At 30.5% G+C, this 21,087-nt stretch overlaps 4 protein-coding genes and 1 pseudogene across 5 annotated transcripts; 4 read left to right on the forward strand and 1 right to left on the reverse strand.

Moving 5' to 3' along the window:
- Positions 1–221: 221 nt before the first annotated feature.
- LOC125369581 lies at positions 222–5,793 on the forward strand (annotated as a pseudogene).
- Positions 4,623–6,053, forward strand: LOC8277249 (tetraspanin-15). Its single transcript, XM_002528169.4, is given in 2 exon segments — positions 4,623–4,880; positions 5,446–6,053. Coding segments are annotated over 2 exon segments (543 nt in total). The 5' UTR covers positions 4,623–4,646; the 3' UTR covers positions 5,755–6,053.
- A 1,056-nt stretch (positions 6,054–7,109) lies between these two features.
- LOC8277250 (tetraspanin-15) lies at positions 7,110–8,826 on the forward strand. The gene is made up of 2 exons (XM_002528170.3): positions 7,110–7,776; positions 8,342–8,826. The coding sequence occupies exons 1-2, from the start codon at positions 7,177–7,179 to the stop codon at positions 8,648–8,650; spliced, it is 909 nt and encodes a 302-aa protein (XP_002528216.1). The 5' UTR covers positions 7,110–7,176; the 3' UTR covers positions 8,651–8,826.
- Positions 8,827–9,664: 838 nt separating this feature from the next.
- LOC8277251 (protein FLX-like 4) lies at positions 9,665–12,246 on the reverse strand. 2 transcript variants are annotated; one of them, XM_002528171.4, is made up of 4 exons: positions 12,099–12,246; positions 10,628–11,226; positions 10,376–10,515; positions 9,665–10,277 (listed from the first exon to the last, which is right to left on the reverse strand). In XM_002528171.4, exons 2-4 carry the CDS (start codon positions 11,164–11,166, stop codon positions 10,018–10,020), a joined length of 939 nt encoding a protein of 312 aa, XP_002528217.2. In that variant the 5' UTR covers positions 11,167–11,226; positions 12,099–12,246; the 3' UTR covers positions 9,665–10,017. The 2 variants fall into 2 exon arrangements, with proteins under 2 accessions (XP_002528217.2, XP_048228184.1); XM_048372227.1 differs by having other exon boundaries at positions 10,628–11,241; positions 12,099–12,165.
- A 4,521-nt stretch (positions 12,247–16,767) lies between these two features.
- On the forward strand, positions 16,768–18,434 carry LOC107261979 (glycine-rich cell wall structural protein 2-like). Its single transcript, XM_015724805.2, has 2 exons — positions 16,768–16,822; positions 18,169–18,434. Exons 1-2 carry the CDS (start codon positions 16,768–16,770, stop codon positions 18,432–18,434), a joined length of 321 nt encoding a protein of 106 aa, XP_015580291.2.
- The last annotated feature ends 2,653 nt before the right edge of the window (positions 18,435–21,087 follow it).

A 21,087-nucleotide genomic window follows, 5' to 3' on the forward strand; every position in this document is an offset into this window, starting at 1 on the left:
TCATCAATGTAGACAATGCAAAACTTTGAATAAGGATTAAAAATGTCGTTCATGATTTTTTAAAATTCAGAAGGAGCATTTTTCAATCCGAAAAGCATTACATATATACATACATATATATATATATATATATACATATATACATACATATATATATATATACATATATACATACATATATATATATATATATATATATATATATATATATATATATATTAAACAAGTATGATCGCCCTCTGTTGGGTTATACTATTAAACCTAAATTGGGGCTATCCGCTAAGAATTACGGTAGAGCAATTTATGAATGTCTACGGGGTGGACTTGATTTTACCAAAGATGATGAGAACGTGAACTCCCAACCATTTATGCGTTGGAGAGACTGTTTCTTATTTTGTGCAGAAGCAATTTATAAAGGCCAGGTTGAAACAGGTGAAATCAAAGGACATTATTTGAATGCTACTACAGGTACATGCAAAGAAATGATCAAAAGGGTTGTATTTGCCAGAGAATTAGGAGTTCCTATCGTAATGCATGACTACTTAACAGGGGGATTCACTGCAAATACTACATTGGCTCATTATTACCGAGATAATGATTTACTTCTTCACATTCACCGTACAATGCATGCAGTTATTGATAGACAGAAGAATCATGGTATGCATTTTCGTGTACTAGCTAAGGTGTTACGTATGCCTGGTGGAGATCATATTCATGCTGGTACCGTAGTAGGTAAACTTGAAGGGGAAAGAGACATCACTCTGAGCTTTGTTGATTTATTGCGTGATGATTTTATTAAAAAAGATCAAAGCCACGGTATTTATTTCACTCAAGATTGGGTCTCTCTACCCGGTGTTCTGCCTGTAGCTTCAAGGGGTATTAACGTTTGGCATATGCCTGCTCTTACCGAGATCTTTGAAGATGATTCCGTACTACAATTCGGTGGAGGAACTTTAGGGCACCCTTGGGGAAATGCACCCGGTGCCGTAGCTAATCGAGTAGTTTTAGAAGCATATGTATAAGCTCGTAATGAGGGACGTGATCTTGCTCGTGAGGGTAATGAAATTATCCGCGAAGCATGTGTACAATATATATATTGTAATACCCAGAATTTTTCTTTAATAATTGATAATATTAATAATAATTAATAAATGAGTTTTTATTTAAATTAATTTTACTTTATTTTTCTTTGGTTTAATTGGAATGATATAAATGGAATTTTAATGCTAGGCAAATAAGAGAGTTATTTTCTATATCCAATTAGTTTGATTTTTAAGAAATTAATTAAGTAAATTCTTTGAAAAATGGATCATATTCTTGGTCATTCAATTTTTTTCCAATATGAATATATAAATTAATTTATATATTGAAAGTTATGAAAAGATTAGTAAAGGATATTTTATAAAAGAATTATTGGGAAAAAGGGCATTTTAATTAGCCAATGGTGTTAAATTTTAATTGAAAAATATTTAGCAAATTGATTAATTAAATTAATTGTGTTAAGATTAAATTAAAAATTTATTTTGGAATAAGGACTAAAAATATAATTTTATTAATATGGGGCTTTAATGAAAATTTGTACATTTGGTATTTTTATAATTAAATATATCGGCAAGGGCTTTTTGATAATTTTATATTTAAAAGCAAGGGTAAATAAGTAATTCTCTATTTTCAATAATTGTAATTTGACCCAAATTAAATAATTAGGGACTTAATTGAAAAGCTAAAGAAAAGTTTAAGCGTCAATCAGAAATTTTTGCAGGACGAAATTATTGTAATTAAAAAAGTTAAGGGACTAAATGGTAAAGAATAAAAGTTTAGGGACTAAATGCTGACAAGGAAAGAAAGAAGAAAAGAAAGGAAGAAGGAGGGGATCAGGGAAAAACAAGAAGGAAGAGAAGGGGGCATCCGTGGCGAGGTCAGAGTGCGACGGAAGAAGAATGCGAGGAAGCGGCAGCGGCTTTCTTGCCGCCGTTTTGGGCATTTCCGGCGTCCAATGGCGGCAGGGTCAGTCTTGTTTTGACTAGTCAGTTGAGGGCTTCCTTTTGGGAGTAGTGGCGTCAGCTTTGGTGGCCGAAGGAAGGAGTTTCGGCAAGATGTTGGCAGCCGCATTTTTTGACTTTTCCGGCGAGTTCTGGCGAGCTATGGCCGACCAGAGGGCATATCTGGACTCTCATTAGCTCAAGCTTTACAATGGCGCTGGTTTCGTGGCAATCAGACTCCGTTTGAAAATCGACGGCCGAGATCGTCCATAAATCTCTCCAGATGATTGGAGGTCGGGTCGGAAGATCGGAAGCTGGGATCGTCATCAGTGCGTCATTTGAGTCCGTTGGTGTGCTCGGATCGTCGATCGGACTCCAGCGACTGGAGGCGAGTCGACCGAGCGATCAAGCGTCTCAGTAATTCATTGGTTATATGTTTATTTGTGGTGTTGATTATTAGAAAAAATTATGTGAAGTTTATTAGTTAAAATAAATATTTTGTCGGACTGTCTGCCATTAGTCGTGATTTGTGATGTGTGGTGTATTTAGGAAAAATAATGAAGTCTTAGGGACCTGACTCCCGCTAAAATAAATCATTGAAATATTTGAAGCGTGTTCTGGTAGGTCCTGGACCCATTTTACGTAGGGTAAACGTCCGTGTGTTAGGAGAGGTTGTGCCGAATTTTCGGTAGAATTTACCCGAGTCGAATTTTTAGACAGTCAGTCCTAGGAGTCTAGACCTAGGGTTAATTGTCAAATATTTCAATGTTATTGATTAAATTATTTTCCGTGATTAAATAATCTGTCAGTTCAACTCGTTCCATCCGAGGCATCGGAGCAAAGCTAGGAGGTCGTCAGAACTGTGAGTTAAAGTCATATATCTGTTCACCTGTCATGCTAAGATTTTTACGTGATAGTTCTGATTAAATAATTTAAAATTTTAATTATTTATTTAATCATTATTCATATATGTTTCATTTACTGCATTACGGTTAGTGTTTTCGTGTTAACTCGGGATGGGGCGGCTGTAGAACATGCTATTTGATGAGTTGCACCGGTATGAATCAGAGATAGAAAATAAAAGGGTAAAGGTTTATAAATTTTTAAAAGTTAAATTTAGGACTTGCCCTGGTCGAGCATTGCTCTCTGGACTGAGTAGAGTGAGTTTACCGGAGTAAAGGTCCCTGGTCGATCATTGCTCTCTGGGCAGCGGCTTATTTGAAAACCTAAGTGACCAGATTGGAGTTAAGGAACCTGATCGAGCTTTGCTCTCTGGGCGCCAATCTTATTGGAGTAAGAGAGCCTAAAGACTAAGACTGATAGTGATAATTAAGTGACCGGATTGGAGTTAAGGACCCTGGTCGAGCTTTGTTCTCTAGGCGCCAGTTCTGTTGGAATGAGAGAGTCTAGATGTTAGTGTTGGGATTAGGGTTCTACTGAAGTACTCCATCCCGTAGTATGTGAAAGTTATTTTTTATTTGAGCATGGCATGACACGTATATTCTTACATGACTTAATGTTTATTTCAAATTAAATAAATGTGTTATTGAAGTGTTTAAAATTATTTTTAGATATATGATTTTAACTCACTCTCGAGACTGACAGTCTCAATTTCACTGTTTTTCAGGTGATTGTTAGTCTTCCTGCAGTTGTTATCTAGCAACCCGACTCATTCATCATCAGGTTGATGTAATTGATTTTAGTATGTTTGACTTGTAAAATTTTAGATTCTCCACAGTAGAAATTTGTAGACTTATCAGTTCTTAATTTTATATTAATTCAAGTCTAGCCTAATTATGCTGGAGGACCGAATTTAATTTATGGTACCGGTTGATTTAAGATTAATTATGGAAATAGTGCTCTAGATTGAGTTCAGATTTTAATTTGATTGAGTTAGTGATTAGTTAGGCTTACTACGGGATTCAGTAGCCTTAAACCTACCCATTCTCTAGTACCGGTCACTGGCCCACAAATCGGGTCATAATGACATATATAATATGAATTAGGACGACTTTGTAACTTATTAATTATGGAGGTTGGTTCCACATGTTCTCTGTTGAGTCATTATTTGCAAAACTTGAAAATGACATACAAACTTCAATTTGAATGCATGATAAAATATAGTTTATGGGAATGAACCAATACAAGAGTCATTCCATAACAAATAAAGCACACTACTACCGAATACAACTGTTTAAACCTCATCGCCTAAAACTAAAAGAAACATAAACACTACAAACCTACAAACCTCTGCATGCAGCTCCTATAAATTTCACAATTGGAGCACAAAATTCGAGCTTATCCTAAACCCTAAAATCAACACACCAACTGCACTATAAAATCCCACCTTATAAAAACTCACACTAGCCTTCTTATTTTTGAGTTCCTCAGTAATTTCCCCCTTCAACTTTTCCAAGTTCTCATTCTTCTTGGCCTTTGTCTTTGCAGTGGTGTACGTCTAACATCTTTTGAATCTTTGCTTTCAGTTTGCCATTTCCTTTCCAAGCACTCTTTTTCAATCATTGGTACATCAGTGGTGACTTTTCTATTAACCATCTCCAAATTGTGGTTTAGTTGCCTTAGTTTATTGAGGACCAAGAGTGTCTTTTCATTCATCCAATCTTCCTAAGCAGGCGATTTCCAGTGCCAGGTTTTTTTATAGTTATGGTACCCTTGATTGTTATATTTACAATGGGACTCGTACTTGTGGGAGATTACAAGATGGAGAGTAGAAGAATAATGGCTACACCAATGTGGTTCAAAGAAAAAGTTCGTGATGAAAGCTACTGGACAAATATCAAATCTTGTATCTCTAGCAAAGGCCTTTGCGATGACATGGCATATAGATCAACGTCACAAAGCATTTGATTTCAGTACAAGAAAATTATCATCATTGAGGTAGCTATTTTTATTCCTTTTCTTGTTGTTTCATTTTCTTTTTCTATAAACAGATATTATATTTAATTTACTCAACATGTAGTGGAAAATTGATTAAATTTCTGAATTAGTTATCCGGCGGGGGAGAATGAAATTTCAAATGAAAATAATTCATGTTATTACAATCTAAATTTCTAATTTAAGAAAAACTTAGAGAGCGAGTTAATCTAATATGCCATCTGTAGACAAAATCAATTGTACAGTAACATATAAAATTATTTAATGATTGTTGTATTTATATTGGTTAATGGTGGTAAAGAAAAACCAGCCAATATAAGTGCAATATTTAATATATAATCTCAAATGTTAATATTTAGTCCAATTTGTTTACAAATGATGTGGTATACTGAACCTATCTATAATTTCAATATGTCTAAATCTCACCATATGAGTTTCATATGTACAATATTTATAAATAATGGCATGAAGAACCGAGCTTAGGTGCTATAACTTATAAATGCAGATTCTGAAATTCTTAATCATCTTTGTTAACTAACAATTTAAAATTCTTGTTTGTTGGATGAAGTCTGGATGCTGCAAACCACCAAATTCATGTCAAATGGAGTATGTAAATGCAACATATTGGACGAAGGCCGACAAGATTGGGGACATGGAGGAAAAAGCTCAAGTATATTATAGGGACTGTGATTTATGGAATAATAGCAGAACCACCCTATGTTATGACTGTGAATCTTGCAAAGGAGGGTTTGTTGAAATGCTTGAAAGCAAATGGTGGAGATTAGGTGTCTTCCTCATTTTAATGGCCTTGCTTCTCATCCTTACTCATATGCTATTATTCATTGCTGTAATGTGGGGGCACTACAATGGATCATAGAAAAAGAAATACACTTTAGACCTTAAAGAGCATAAATAGGTTGATTAACTTTGTTAGGAGAAGGTGTATTTGTACCCCTAATATCTACTCTGTAGAATACATTTGCCCTTAAGTACATTATCATGTAAAATGTCTTTTTCTTGTTATTTTGGCCCCCATATTCATTTGTGTTGCGTTATTTTACTTTACTTCTTATTTTTGTTTTCTCTTTCCATTTAAATTTTACAAGCTTAAAAATATTCAATTTATAATTTTTTTCTTACAACTTTCTTCTAATTATGGACAAATTCACACACACACACACACACACACACACACACACACACATATATATATATATATATATATATATATATATATATATACCTAACCTCTCTAAATTCTTGCTTTTCAAATGCGGCAGTTTAAATCCTCTATTCTCCATTGCAATAGAAATGGGATAAATTGCCCTCTTAGTACTAAATTTTTGGATCTAATTATCCAATTGGTACCAATATTTTTTTTTCTTTTCAATTACCAATACTTCTATTTCTACTTCAATTTAGGGTATCTATCAACTTTTTCAGCATATTTTTAATGATGTGTCTATTAGAAATAAATTATTCTTAATTGATACGCTATATGTCAATTCAATAATAACTAATCTCACTAAGTATGTGGGTCCATTTTTTAATTTTTTTCAAACTATACATATTTGAGGATGGACCCAATATGCATAGTAAGATAAGTTATTAGAGAGGTAGTATTTTGATCTAGCGAATAACTAAGAATATTCGATCTCTGATGGCCACATTAGCAAAATTAGACCGAAAAAATTATAAAGATTTATAATGGTATGATACTGGTATTAGTAAAGATAATTAGGATTAACATTTTATTATTTTCTTTCGGGGGCATTAACACTTGATTATTTCTTTCCAAACAATCTTAAAAACACTATCTCTTATCAATTTTGAGATCAAGTCCCTATTGATAAAAGAATTTATTGCCAACTGAAATAACCTTTTCTTAAGTATGAAATGATGAATTTTTAATGCAAAGACCAAGCATGCTATGGATTACTAAAATTGGAACGAAACTCGTGGGTAACTCAATCTAAACTAAATTACTTTTAAGACATTCAAGATTTATGAATATTCCACCACTTAATTACATGGTAAGAATCTTATGTAGTAATTTGCTAGTTCTTCCTTGTATCTCTCAAGCAATTTTGACTCTTTTAACTCTCTATCCCATTGTACTTTTTCTTCCCACTCATTCCTAAGTTCACTTAAACAGAATTTGACTAAGTAAAGTAAACACGTGTCACTAATTATATTACTTAACACTAATCATTTTTAACCCATATCACTCCTTTCTTCTAAGCACATAATTTTTCCACTCCTTCCTTCCTTGTATAAGCACACAAATCCTTTCATTCACATGGAAGACAACACTAACCCTAATCCTAACCCTAACCCTAATCCCATGGAAACAGTAGCTGTAACAGTCACCGAAGAAGAAGCTAAACCTAATAGAGAAGTTCCAGAGAAAAAGATGACAGATAAAGCAATCCAAGTGAAAAACATTGCTGGCTTGATCTCAATAATAACCTTCATTCTTTCTCTTCCAATCCTAGCTTCAGTTATATGGCTACTCTACATGAAAGATTATGATTGTGAGAAGCTCTTGACCTTACCAAAATTACAGATTGGGCTAGGAGTCGGCCTGGTCTTTGTTTTCTTGATTAGTAATGCTGCTGTCTTCCTAAGCAGGCGATTTCCAGTGCCAGGTTTTTTTATAGTTATGGTACCCTTGATTGTTATATTTACAATGGGACTCGCACTTGTGGGAGGTTACAAGATGGAGAGTAGAAGAATAATGGCTACACCAATGTGGTTCAAAGAAAAAGTTCGTGATGAAAGCTACTGGACAAATATCAAATCTTGTATCTATAGCAAAGGCCTTTGCGATGACTTGGCATATAGATCACTGGCTGTCAAAGCATTTGATTTCAGTACAAGAAAATTATCATCTGTTGAGGTAGCTATTTTTATTCCTTTTCTTGTTGTTTCATTTTCTTTTTCTATAAACAGATATTATATTTAATTTACTCAACATGTAGTGGAAAATTGATTAAATTTCTGAATTAGTTATCCGGCGGGGGAGAATGAAATTTCAAATGAAAATAATTCATGTTATTACAATCTAAATTTCTAATTTAAGAAAAACTTAGAGAGCGAGTTAATCTAATATGCCATCTGTAGACAAAATCAATTGTACAGTAACATATAAAATTATTTAATGATTGTTGTATTTATATTGGTTAATGGTGGTAAAAAAAAATCAGCCAATATAAGTGCAATATTTAATATATAATCTCAAATGTTAATATTTAATCCAATTTGTTTACAAATGATGTGGTATACTGAACCTATCTATAATTTCAATATGTCTAAATCTCACCATATGAGTTTCATATGTACAATATTTATAAAGAATGGCATGAAGAACCGAGCTTAGGTGCTATAACTTATAAATGCAGATTCTGAAATTCTTAATCATCTTTGTTAACTAACAATTTAAAATTCTTGTTTGTTGGATGAAGTCTGGATGCTGCAAACCACCAAATTCATGTCAAATGGAGTATGTAAATGCAACATATTGGACGAAGGCCGACAAGATTGGGGACATGGAGGAAAAAGCTCAAGTATATAATAGGGATTGTGATTTATGGAATAATAGCAGAACCGCCCTATGTTATGACTGTGAATCTTGCAAAGGAGGGTTTGTTGAAATGCTTGAAAGCAAATGGTGGAGATTAGGTGTCTTCCTCATTTTAATGGCATTGCTTCTCATCCTTGCTCATATGCTATTATTCATTGCTGTAATGTGGGGGCACTACAATGGATCATAGAAAAAGAAACACACTTTAGACCTTAAAGAGCATAAATAGGTTAGACCTGAGACAGCGGAACTAGCTACCACCCTTTTTTTTTCCTTTATATAAGTATTTTTTGTAGTTCTTCCTTTTCTTTTAGATAGTTTGCTTTTTCTTCTCTGCAATAAAGATCATAGGATCTTCTTTTGTTCCTTATTTGTCTTTTTTTTTTTTTTTGTTCTTTCTGTTTGTATAGTTTAGTTTGTCTGGATTTTCCATGTATTTTTCCCCAAATACTTGAATTCAGTTGAAATTCAAGTATACAATACGCCAAGAGGCTATAGTTTTCCAAGTTCTTTGGTGTTCATCATTTGGTAACTCTGCCTCTACATATCTGAATGGAAACTGGACCTGATTCTGTTACTTAATGTACCCTTTTAATCTTCATGGGTTTAGCTTCAATAAACAATTAAAAATAAAAATGAACAGACCAAAAAAAAGCAGACAATAATAATACCCATCATAAGAACTGATTCTGATCATTGGATATCACTTTAAAATGGGGGCATACCCAGCTTGTACAAAATAGTTCTGACATAATTTGCAAGCGACACCATGGGGAATACAATGTGAATTTGCTTGAACAGAAAACTAACTCATCCCTTCATTTGTGCCACTAGACTGATTTTCAAGTATGATATGATAAGGACTGTCCAAGAATAAAAGAAGTTGGACTACGAACTTCAGAATTTCATAACGTAGCTTAGCTATTTAGAACAAGTCAAGCAGCAATAAGACAAAGACTGTGAGAAAAGGCAGAGAATTATTATTGCACTCCATTTTCATAACCTCTTCTCTTTTCCTTTTCATATTGTTTTTCCCATCTCACGAATTTCGTTCCACCTAGCAGGTAACTCTCTTCTATAATTCAAGTAGAGATCAATAAGCAAAGATGCTGATGGAGCTGGAAGGCAGAGCAGAACACGCATCACATATGCCATGCATAGATACTCTCAGAAACCAAGTCATTCTCGACTAATGCAACTCTAGTGATAGTCAAAGCAAAGGGTTCCACTCCAATTTCTTAATAACCTGTTGATATACTATGGGATACAAATGTGAGCCAAAACATTTCACTGATAACATTTCTTCAGTGTATGTCACTAGCACTAATGAAAAGAAAGCAACTAACCTTTCATTTACACAAAACTATTAACCTCGACCAAATGCATCTTAGAAATGAGAGCATTGGACAAAGTCAAAAAAGTATTAAAACAGCATCTAATGAAGCTTCATCCAATTCACCTCCTAGCAAGTTATGGAGAAACAAGGACTGCAATTAATAAGCCCATGATGCTAGGTACAAAACCTGTTAACAGCCTTTAATGGGAAACATATCCAGTTCATTTCTCAGCAAGTGATGGATCACAAGAACCTCCCAAGGGAGCGACACCACCAGCACTAGACACAGCTGAACCGCCAATCCCACAAATGATTGCTGCATTATTACCATTATCATATGGTATTGTCCCATTTACTGCTGGTCCAACTCTTGTATGAACAAGATGCCTTCCATATGAATCAACAGAGGCAGCACCGCGTTGTATAGGGAATGAGCATGAAGGATTACGAGTCACATAGCCACCACCATATAGGTTTGGTGCTAGAAAGCCACGGGATAAGCATAAGTACTAGAAAAGAATAAAATATTAGCAAGTTTCATAAATTTAAATAGCAGCATTTGCAGACAAAGGAAGTTACCATGGGCTTTTTTTTCAGCATTCAAAACCCCAGCATGCAACTTCTCCAGTTCTCTGGCCATCCTGATTAGATTTTGTTCCATTGCTTGCAGCCGCTCCACCTTCTCTATGTTTAAACCTTTCTCATACTCAAACATTGCTCTTTTGTCCAAACAACATATTGAACAAAATATTTTTAAAAAATTAGACCTTTTGAATAAACAACCTCCTTTTCATAATGTAAAAGTCAGACAAAGAAAATATGAGTTCTCACCGCAGTCTCTTATATTCATGCCTCAGATTTTCAAGCTCAGCTTGCAAATCTGGTATAATACTAACATCAGTACGAACCTTCTGTAACTCCTTAGAGGCTTCTTGGATTTGGGTAGTCAGGTCTTGTCCGGCTTTGACCAAGCTCTGTGCCTCCATATGTGCTTGTCTCAGCTCCTTCTTCACATTATCACCAAGCCTAATTTCTGCTTCCATTTTTGCAATCTTATCTAGTAACATTCTCATCTGGATATCACTTTCAGTCTGTATGCTTCTAATGTGGGCCTTGCGTCGTTTCACCTCCTGTTGTGCATCAACAAGGTCCTGCCTCAAGGCCATATGTATAGCAGCCAATCTATGATTATCCCCTGCTAGTTGTTCAATTTCAGCTGCCTGTGCAGCAATCTTATTCTCCAAGAGATCTGAAGGAGGAAGTCGGTCCAATTGTCGATGGCTGGGAGGAAATAGACCATGTCGTATCGATTCAGGTCTCCGGAGATAACGTCCCTCTAAACCTGGTGGATTATGCCCTTTTCCAGCCATCAAGTTGATTTCTCAATGAAGTGAGAACAAAGATTACGCTTTGATTTGCACAATCAGAACCTAGATGTTTAGAATCTTGTTGTAAGCAAGACAAGAACCATAAGGCAATGAACTAGCTAATCAATAAAAGTAGGAAATATATTTGATATATCCACTTAAACCACTTGATTTAAGCAACCCTCACGAACGTTCTAAAAGAACCTCTTCCAAAATTAGGCATTTCCTAATTCCTATTGCCATAACAAAAGAATTCAAAAATACAGCCAATTTAAAACAAATTGTAAAGTAGACAGATTAACAGAATTACCACAAACAAATTTAGCTGCTAATGTAATATAACAATTTACAAGGGCCACTATCAGACTACTAAATATCAGTAAGAACAGTCAATAATACTGACCCATTGAAGAACAAAGCAACCTCATTACTGCTCCCCTTGGCTATGTCATTCAATCATGCATACAAGATCAAATATACATACTCTTTGACAACCAATTTTCAATATTTTTTGAGTTTCCCATTCAGTTATTTATATATTTTGGTAGAGAATTCATCATCCTTTCATGGTTTTAATTTCAATAGTTAAAAAACTGACAGATAAAAATCAAAAAACACTATCAAATCCTTGCTCACTAGCATACACAACATTTCGATAAAACTCAAAGAAAATCCTAAAATTCCAATAAAAAAATGGGTAGCATTCATAATTGATTACTAACATTCAATTTGGTTACTAAATATAAAATACCCAACTCCAGTCGAGCAAAATCTCGAAGTCAAGCTTGGTACACGATGAAGGAAAACAGCCAAACTTAATTTTAAATCGGGGTGTTAATAGCCACATCCGCGTGAAACTCAAAGGATGAATCTTTTAGCCCAAATTCAAATGCCAAAACAATGTATAGATATTAGATTAAGGAGAAGAAGGTTACCGGTGGCGGAGGAAGCGACAAGTTGAGGTGGAGCGTCTGGGCAGAGGTGGCTACGGTGAGACTATTTATAAATTACTGGTTGTCTACGAATTTGTTATTGCATTAAGTATATATATTTTCTTAATCTTTTTTGTTTGAAAATAAAAAATTATTCAATGAGTTTTTATGAATTGAGTTTTTATAGGCTAATATGTTCTAGAAAATAATAATAATTTAAAATATATTAATTATTGAGAGTTCAGAAACTGAACCACAAACATGTATTAAAAACTAGTTGTCTATTTTTAAATTGCAAGACTCTCGTTATTATTAGTATTTTAATTATAAAATTAATTTAATAGAATATAATTTAATAAAAAATTTAATATTTAATATTAATTTATAATATTTTAAAAATAATAGCAAATTAACTGTTTTTATATGTTATTAAATTTTTAAATTTTTATAATTTTATTTATGTAATAATATAGAAATTATTTTAAAACTAAAAATTAATTAATTTAATATAACATTAGAAATTTCAACAAAAATAAAATCTTTTGTAAATAAATTTTTATTTACTTTCGTATTTATTCAAATAATGTGATATATAATATTTTTGTTAAATTATTTTTTAATATTTTAAAATTAAATAGTAACTTTATAAAGATATTATATATTAATAGACTAAAATTTAATAAAGTAATACTATATGAACTAAAAGATGTGAATTTTTCTTTTTGGAGAAACAAGTAATAACGATATTTAGAAAGTAAGTATAGACTAATATAGTATCGAATAAGATCTTTTCATTTAATAGAATTTTAAATTAAATTTTGAAATTTTCTATTAAAATAAATTAATTATAGATTCTCTTTTGATTTAAAAATTAGGGCAATGTTTTTAATTTGAATTTTTATTATACTTGATTATTATTTATTTTTCCAAACCTTTTTTAACTTGACTTGCTATATTTTAAATTTTAATTCTTTTTTATGTGTCTTTTTTAGTACTTGCAAGTACACGAACCATTACTATAGTAATGGTAAGTTCACCACGAGGTCGATCTCTCAAGGAACTATGAGGCCACTTATTATAAAAACTAATTATCAACACAAAACAATAGAAGTAAATTTAAACACTATAAATCAATATGTTGATAGAGAAATATTCATAAAGTAAAGTAACTAAACAATAAATAAATATGCAATGCAAATGCAAATACTTATGATCTAAAACTATATATTAAAGATAGTATTTAATCTAGTCATTTACTTAGTAATCTCATTGTTTTACTTTAAGCCTAGATCTAATGAATGAAATGGTGATGTGCCTTTTTTCCTAAGTCACTCACGCTAATGATGCGACCTAGATTTTTTATACCAACATAGATTAAAGTAAAAATGATGTTTCTAATACTTTTAAATCTAAAGATTTTTATAATAATTACTATTGCTAAATTAATATGATAGTTAACTAATAATAATAACTGAAATTAATAAAGATATGAAGGTAAAGAAATCATTCATTAAATAAATAAATAACAAGGTTCATACAAAAATAAAAAAACTAAACAAAACACTTATAAAAACTAGTCTAACATATTTAACCCAATGATCATGGTATTAAATAAAAAGACATAAAAAGTAAATACTCCCTCTAGATCAAGAATTTCTTCAAGTAGGAAGAAGATTGTTCTTCACTCTCCACTTCTTAAAAAGCTCTTTGGATTCTAAAAAGAGTAATGAAAGCTAAAACTATATATTTATGGAAAATTGTAGAGAATTATGGAGAGAATAATAGTGACACGTAGAGAGCATGTAGGAGAAAACTCCCCTCCTTCTTTTTCTTATTCTTTTTCTACAATTAGGTTTTGTAGAGATTTATATAGAAAAAAGTCATCCTCTAAATAAATCGCTCTAGAGATAAATATACTAATATAAGTCTATCTAATATATAAGACTTTAAGTATCTTAATCTCCACTAAATACTATCACATAAATAACTCTTAATATAAATCCTAATAATTATACAAAATGACTAAAATGTCCATTGGGCCTTATAATTAGCAGTCCATGCTTCTTAATCTTGGGCCTTAGCACAAACATGTCCAATTAAGCTTATTTTAGCTCTATATTTTTCTCTTTTTACTAATATTTCTGAAAATAGACAGTTAAGCTTAAGTGAGATAAAAACATATATTTTCACCATTTTACATATAGAAATATATCATTAAATCTCTAAAATACCTTTAAATATCTATACGTAATTTGGACCGATTATTTTTTAGGAGAAAATAAAATTTTATTCTTCTTATCTATAAAAAGCCTTATAGCCATGAGCTACACAATTAGGATAGTCATCTTTTTACACTCATCATAAAAACGAAATCTCATCTAGTACAGAATTAGAAATTTAAATTCAAATCAAGAGAAATCTAAAATGAAATTTTATTGATTGATAAAAGACAAATGTCTTACATACTAAAAAACTAAGAATTTCAATACTAGGAGGTTCTTCTACAATGTAAATTCTTTCATCATTAATCTATTTAATGAAATGAGTCAAGAATGCGCTACTATATTAGCACCTCTCTTTATAAAATGAAAAAAGACTCTTATCGAGTTTTGGTGTATACACCATAATTAATAAGAGAATAACACATACATATTAATATTTTATACTTTGATATTTAATTATTAATACATATTTTATTATTTAAAATTAATAAATATATATTAATTATTTATCAATTTAGTATATAAATGGAAATATATATCAATGCTCTGTGAGACTTTTCCAAAATGAAAGCTAGATACCTGAACCACATCAAGCAGGGCATTAATATCATAGAGAAGAATTATATGCGATTAATATTTTTTTTATTTTTAAATTCAACATTTAAATATTAACTGTGATAAAAAATTTGAGATAATAATATTCATATAAATTTTATGAAATTAAAAAGAAAAGATCATACTCCACTGAGGTTAGTGGAATCAAAATAGGTTATATTTGGACAAGGGTCAAAAGTATCCTCCAAAACCTCCTAATACATTGTCAAAACTAAGTTGCACTTCTGGCTTCCATTTAATAATCAATCATACCACTAGATGCAAATTCCACTGCTTCTCAACTATAAATCGCTCAGTTGCCTGCTTTCTTTCTCGCATAAATCCTGAGGCTAATTCTTATAACTTGCACTAAAATCTATAGCTACAATTTTACGTTCTTCTTGCAACATCACCAAAAGAAATGGATGCATTAATTCCCTAGCTATTATTGCTTTGCTTCTTGCGATTTCAATAACAGTATCTGAGAGCAGAGTGCAAAAGAAGGACCTGAGTCTAGACCCTGGTGGCATAGGACTTCGTGTTGGAGCATATTTGGGCCTTGGTTTAGGTGGTGGTGGCGGCGGTTAAAGAGCTAATGCTGGTGGTATCTATCAATATGTACTCGCAAGTGTACGAATTATTCTTATAGTAATAAAAAGTTCATTACAATATCGATCTCACAAAAAATTATAGAGCGGCATTAGTATAAAAACTAACTATCATACAGAGAACACTGAAAATAAATTTAAACACTTAAAATCAATATTTTAAAGAAATAAAATATAAAATAAATATAATAAACTATAAAATAAATATGCAATAATTATGATGTATTAAAATTATATAATAAAATTAATATTTAGCTTAGTTATTTACTAAGTAATTCCTTTATTTTCTTTAAGCCTAGATCCAATGAATGAGATGGTGATGTATTTTTTTTCTTTAGCCACTCAAACTAATGATGCAACTAAAGTTTCTTATGCCAACATAGATTGAAGTAAATATGGTATCTCTAATACATATTAGGGCTGAGAGCGGATCGGTCCAATTCGGTTATCTATAAATCACTAGTACCATACCAAACCTCGGTTCTTTTAAAGTTGAAGGTACCAGTACCATACCAAACATAAAAGGATCCGTACCGTATTGTACAAATTTTTACGATTAAATACAGTTCGGTTCAATGCTATTTTCGGTTCTAAAAAATTTTAAAAATATAACTTTAATCTCATCTTTAATCAAATATATTTATAGAAAATATGATCACCAACCTAAAGAAAGTAGCATGAAAATCTAAATTAGAATTGTAATCACATTCTTGAACAACATATTTTGCAATTCAGTCACTTGTAAATATAATAATTCTTTCAATGTTCAAATATAAACCATTAAAATATATGTTACTGCTAGCATAAAAATATTTTGCAGATGGCAATCCTTAAAACAAAATATTTTTCGCAGTTGCAGTCAACAATCTACCCAATAAAAATAAAAGTAAAGAAGTAAAAAAGAAAAGAAAAATATCTGAGACTGAGCAATAGTGGCACAGTTATGGGAAGAGAGAGCGCTAAAGAGGAAGACGTTTACGCGAGCCAATCTTGTTTCTGCCTTTCTGCGAGCCAATTATGTGTGGTGCTAAAGAGGAAGACGTCTAGGCGAGCCAATTTCTTTCTTCTTCCTTTTGATTTTATGTCCAAAAATTTGCCTTAGGGATTTTGTCTTTCTGAATTGAAATTGAGAGGTGCGGCGGTGTGTTCTAAATAGGAAGACGTCTATGCGAGCTAGTTTTTTCCTTCTTTCTTTTGATTTTCTATCCAGAGATTTGCTTTAGGGATTTTATCTTTCTGAATTGCAAAATGGGAGGTGCGGCGATGTGTTCTAAAGAAGAAGACACTGTGTTCAAATTGTTAGGTATAGGCTTATAGTATGTGGTAAGAAAATGTATTAGGGTTAAGTTAGTAGATAGTGAATTATAAATTTAGTATTAGAGTAATGTATATTAGTATCAGTATACTATATGATATACTAATATTTAACTTATATTTTTTTTATAGAGTATAAAGTACATTATAATATTATAGTTACTTTTAATATGTAGTATTTTTTCTTATTTCGATAATAATTGCTTGAATTATATAAAATGATAAATATAAAATAATTTTTTTATAGTGTATAAAGTATTTTATAATATTATAATTATTTTTAATAGGTATTATTTATATAATATAAAAAATTATTAATAAATATATGTAAAAAATTCGGTTATACGGTTTGGTCCGGATCAGTACAAGACGGATCGGTTTTGGTACGATTATGGTACGCTTTTTACTAAAGAACCAGTACCATACCGTAATAGTAAAAAAATTCGGATCAGTTCAATTCGGTTATAAAAAAATTTTGGTTATTTCGGTTCTGGTATTTTTTGGTACGGTTATTCGGTTCGGGCGGGAATCACCGAGATCCATGCTCAGCCCTAATACATATAACCTAAATATTTTCATACCAATTACTATTGTTAAATTAATATAATAACAATAATAACTGAAACTAATAAAGATATGAATGTAAAGATATCACTCATTAAATAAATAAATAACAAGGTGCATTCATAGTAAAAAAATTAAATATTTATAAAACTAACTTTACATATTTGATCCAATGGTCATTGTAATTAAATAGGAAGATGATTGGTCATCACTCTCCACTTCTTGAAAAGCTCCTTATATCTTAAAAGAATAATGAAAACTCAAACTAAAATATTTGTGCAAGATGAGCTATAGAGAGAGGAATTATGGATAGATGCATATTAAATGTGTATATCCCTGTTGTGTAATTAGGCTCCACTACTTGTGAAAATTTCTTTTGCAAAGTCCTCATCTAAATACAAAAATTCTAGGAGTTGTCTCTACAACTCTTAACAATCCTAACTTAAGTAAATAACTGATAATGATCTATAGTTACATAAATACTTAATTAATCCCTCCCTTGGATCTTGTTATATTCGGTTAGGCCTGTAAAATTAGTTGTCCACGCGCCTTCAATTCTGGGTCTTGGCAGCAACATCTATATTTAAGCCTATTTCTGAATATTTAGCACATATTTTCTCTTTTTGGCTATTAATACCTGAAATTAGATAATAAAACTAAACTGAGATAATAAACATATATTTTTTATATATTATACTTGTAAAATATATAATTCAAGTACTAAAATACTCTAAATATATATACATAATATGAACCTATAAGCTGGTTTAGATTTAAGTTCTCGATCAAGTTCAAGCTCGAGCTCAGCTTCATCCTCCTCCTATTCAAGTTCTGGGTCAGATGCAGGATCATATGCTGGGTCTTCTGTAGAATCACGGGCAAGGTCAGGTTCTGGTGGAGGCCAAGGACGTGGGTCGGGAAAAAGCCAGGGCCGTGGCTATGGTGGTGGTCCTGGAGGTGGTGGGGAATCAGGTGGAGGAAATGGGTCAGGGCAAGGTGAAGGGTATGGTGAAGGTTATGGCAGCTACCAAATTTAATTGATATGCTTGTGTGTTCCTACTAATCAAATGATCATATAATTAATTAATGTGTCATCTGGGGTTGCTTTACCTTAGCCATATAAATTCAAATGATCATGTAATATTTCCCTTTTTTTTAAGCTGTATTATAGTAGTGTATACACATTTATATCTATAATATACATATATAAAGAAGGCAAAATTTTTCATGAAACTTCATATGGTAAAATTGTATAAAGCCATATCATATTATTTTTTTGATGAGAAAATGACACATGGCACATTCATAAAAATATTAGTTATGAATATTTATAAAAGAATTAAATGTGATCTTCTAATAATGAATATGGTATTTATGACTTATTTAAATATAAAATTGTTATATAGTATAATAATTATTATAGCTACTATAAATGAATAATAGATTTTATTATCTTTCTATAATATATATATATATATATGAATTAATATAATAGTAAAAGAGTAGGAATTTAAAAATTGGATCATAAAAATAGTTAAAGAAACTTGTGACATATTAAAGAACTTATTAATCCAATATAATATATAGGAAAAAGTATTAATCTATTTATATATATGATATCAAAAAATAATAATAATAAATAGATAGTAAAAATTCTAAAAGTTCTATTTGTTAGTAATTATTATTTAGATGTATGAAAATTTATTAGTGCAATAAAATAGATAAAAAGTAAAATTGATAAATATATATACTTCTCATGTTTATTTACCTTAGCATATAAAACACAAAAATTTCATAAGAATGTATACATGATTTTTATAAAGACTAATATAAAAATAAACTAAAATATCATAAAATAAAAATAAAATTTATTTTTATACTGATAATATTATAAAAAATATCTCCACAAATAGTGAAAACCAGTTAAACAAAATGAATTCAGCTTTTATAAATTTATGCAATCACTTTTCTTTTCTATTTTAGATGTTCTAATTATAAATTTATCTCCTTCTCTATTCTTCCTCTCATGCATTTGTTTTTGTACAAATCAGTTCAAATTTATCTCCATAATATAACGAAGGAAAAATTATAGCTTTAGTAGCTTAATTTTTCTATTTTAGGGTTTCAATTAGTTTTTTTTTTTTCATTTAATTAGTGTTTAAATCAATTAAATTATATTTATTATAACGCCACTTGCAGATTTTATAAATTAGCATAATAACTAATTTATTTTATATATAAAATGACTTGAGTATCTTTATTTTTATTATTTTTAATTTTTAATTTTTAATTTTATTTATTTATTGAGAAATAAATAAAATATAAAAATGGAGCTAAAAAATGGATAAACTCCCTGTGCTATTCCACCGAGACAATAGTCAAGTCAGTCATTTCCGCTGCTCAATCTGTCTTTTGAGCCCTAACACCAAAAGAAGAATTGAAGAATAAAAAAGTACGAAAATTATCTAAAAAAAATAATATGAAATAAGTTAAATTACATATTAAAATAAATCATGTGCATACTTTAATCTATAAAATCAATTAAAAATACCATATTAAATAATTTTAATCAGTTTAAACACTTAGCTAAATAACATAATAATTTAAACATCAAAATAGTATAAATAGCACTAGAAAGTAGTAGCAGTATAAGGTAGAGAAAGTAAAGAAATGAAACAGAAGAGTTTGATGTATGCTTATAATGCTTTAAGAGAAGAAAACATTAGTACTATATACATTATACAAGAATATTGTATTTTCCCTAATTTTCTCAAAGATATATCCAAAATTTGCGAAAACCTTTTATTTTAATTATGGACAGACCTAATGCAAATTCTTTTCTTCAAATTATTGATTTGTTAGGTTTTTCTTTTATACTTAAAAGTATCGAGAGATTTTAAGGCCGCACTATAATTTGTTAAGACTAGACAATAACAGTTTAAGTTACAAGATAATTATATCTATTTTTTAAAATCACATTAATTTTTTATTAAAACATATGCTTTTATTTTCAAATTTTTAGATTTTTTTTTTTATCTGCAACAGGCATAGATAAAAATTCTTTTTGTCAATACTTATAACTCGGGTCTTAAGCTTTCATAGGCCCTCGGGACTTCTCAAAGAAGAAAGTGCCTCTCCCTCAGGATTTTCAAACCTCTCCCAGGAAAAGCTCAGGGGAAGTCGCAAAGGGAAGACTTTCTCCTTAACTTTTCTTTTTAAATTATATTTCCATTCTAGGACTTTTTTAATTATAAATTTAAAATTTAAAACTAAGTTATATTTTCTTTCATTTTTGGTTACTCGATACAAAAATTATTAAAAATACATATTTAGAAAGATAAATAGTAGCCTCTTATTTTTAAAAAAATATGTAATTCCTAATACTTAATAATTATATTAATATTATTATCTATAAAACTTATCCTAATACGAATAGTTAGTATTATTCTATTATCTATTAATTTTTTAAAGTGCTAAAAATTAATTTTGAATTAAAATATCTATTGTGTTATTATATTAACCTCAAATTGTCTATGTTCAATTATTAATTATTTAATATTTTATATCAAATAAATATTTTTTAAATATTAAAATTTTAATTTTAGTTTAATAGTGTTATGATATTAGGTTGTCTTCGTATACTAATAATTTTATAACTACACATCTTGAATAATTTGTATAGAATAATAA

This window comes from Ricinus communis, chromosome 3 (genome assembly GCF_019578655.1).
Source record: "Ricinus communis isolate WT05 ecotype wild-type chromosome 3, ASM1957865v1, whole genome shotgun sequence".
In the NCBI taxonomy this organism is placed as follows: Eukaryota; Viridiplantae; Streptophyta; class Magnoliopsida; order Malpighiales; family Euphorbiaceae; genus Ricinus; species Ricinus communis.

Coding starts and splice junctions, on each gene's coding strand:
- LOC8277250 (XM_002528170.3), top strand. CDS start 7,177: ATGGAAGACAACACTAACCCTAATCCTAACCCTAACCCTAATCCCATG. Junction 7,777..8,341: donor GAAAATTATCATCTGTTGAG/GTAGCTATTTTT, acceptor TGTTGGATGAAG/TCTGGATGCTGCAAACCACC.
- LOC8277251 (XM_002528171.4), bottom strand. CDS start 11,166: ATGGCTGGAAAAGGGCATAATCCACCAGGTTTAGAGGGACGTTATCTC. Junction 10,516..10,627: donor CATGAATATAAGAGACTGCG/GTGAGAACTCAT, acceptor TTTGGACAAAAG/AGCAATGTTTGAGTATGAGA. Junction 10,278..10,375: donor TGCTGAAAAAAAAGCCCATG/GTAACTTCCTTT, acceptor GTGGCTTTCTAG/CACCAAACCTATATGGTGGT.
- LOC107261979 (XM_015724805.2), top strand. CDS start 16,768: ATGGGAGGTGCGGCGATGTGTTCTAAAGAAGAAGACACTGTGTTCAAA. Junction 16,823..18,168: donor CACTGTGTTCAAATTGTTAG/GTATAGGCTTAT, acceptor AAGCTGGTTTAG/ATTTAAGTTCTCGATCAAGT.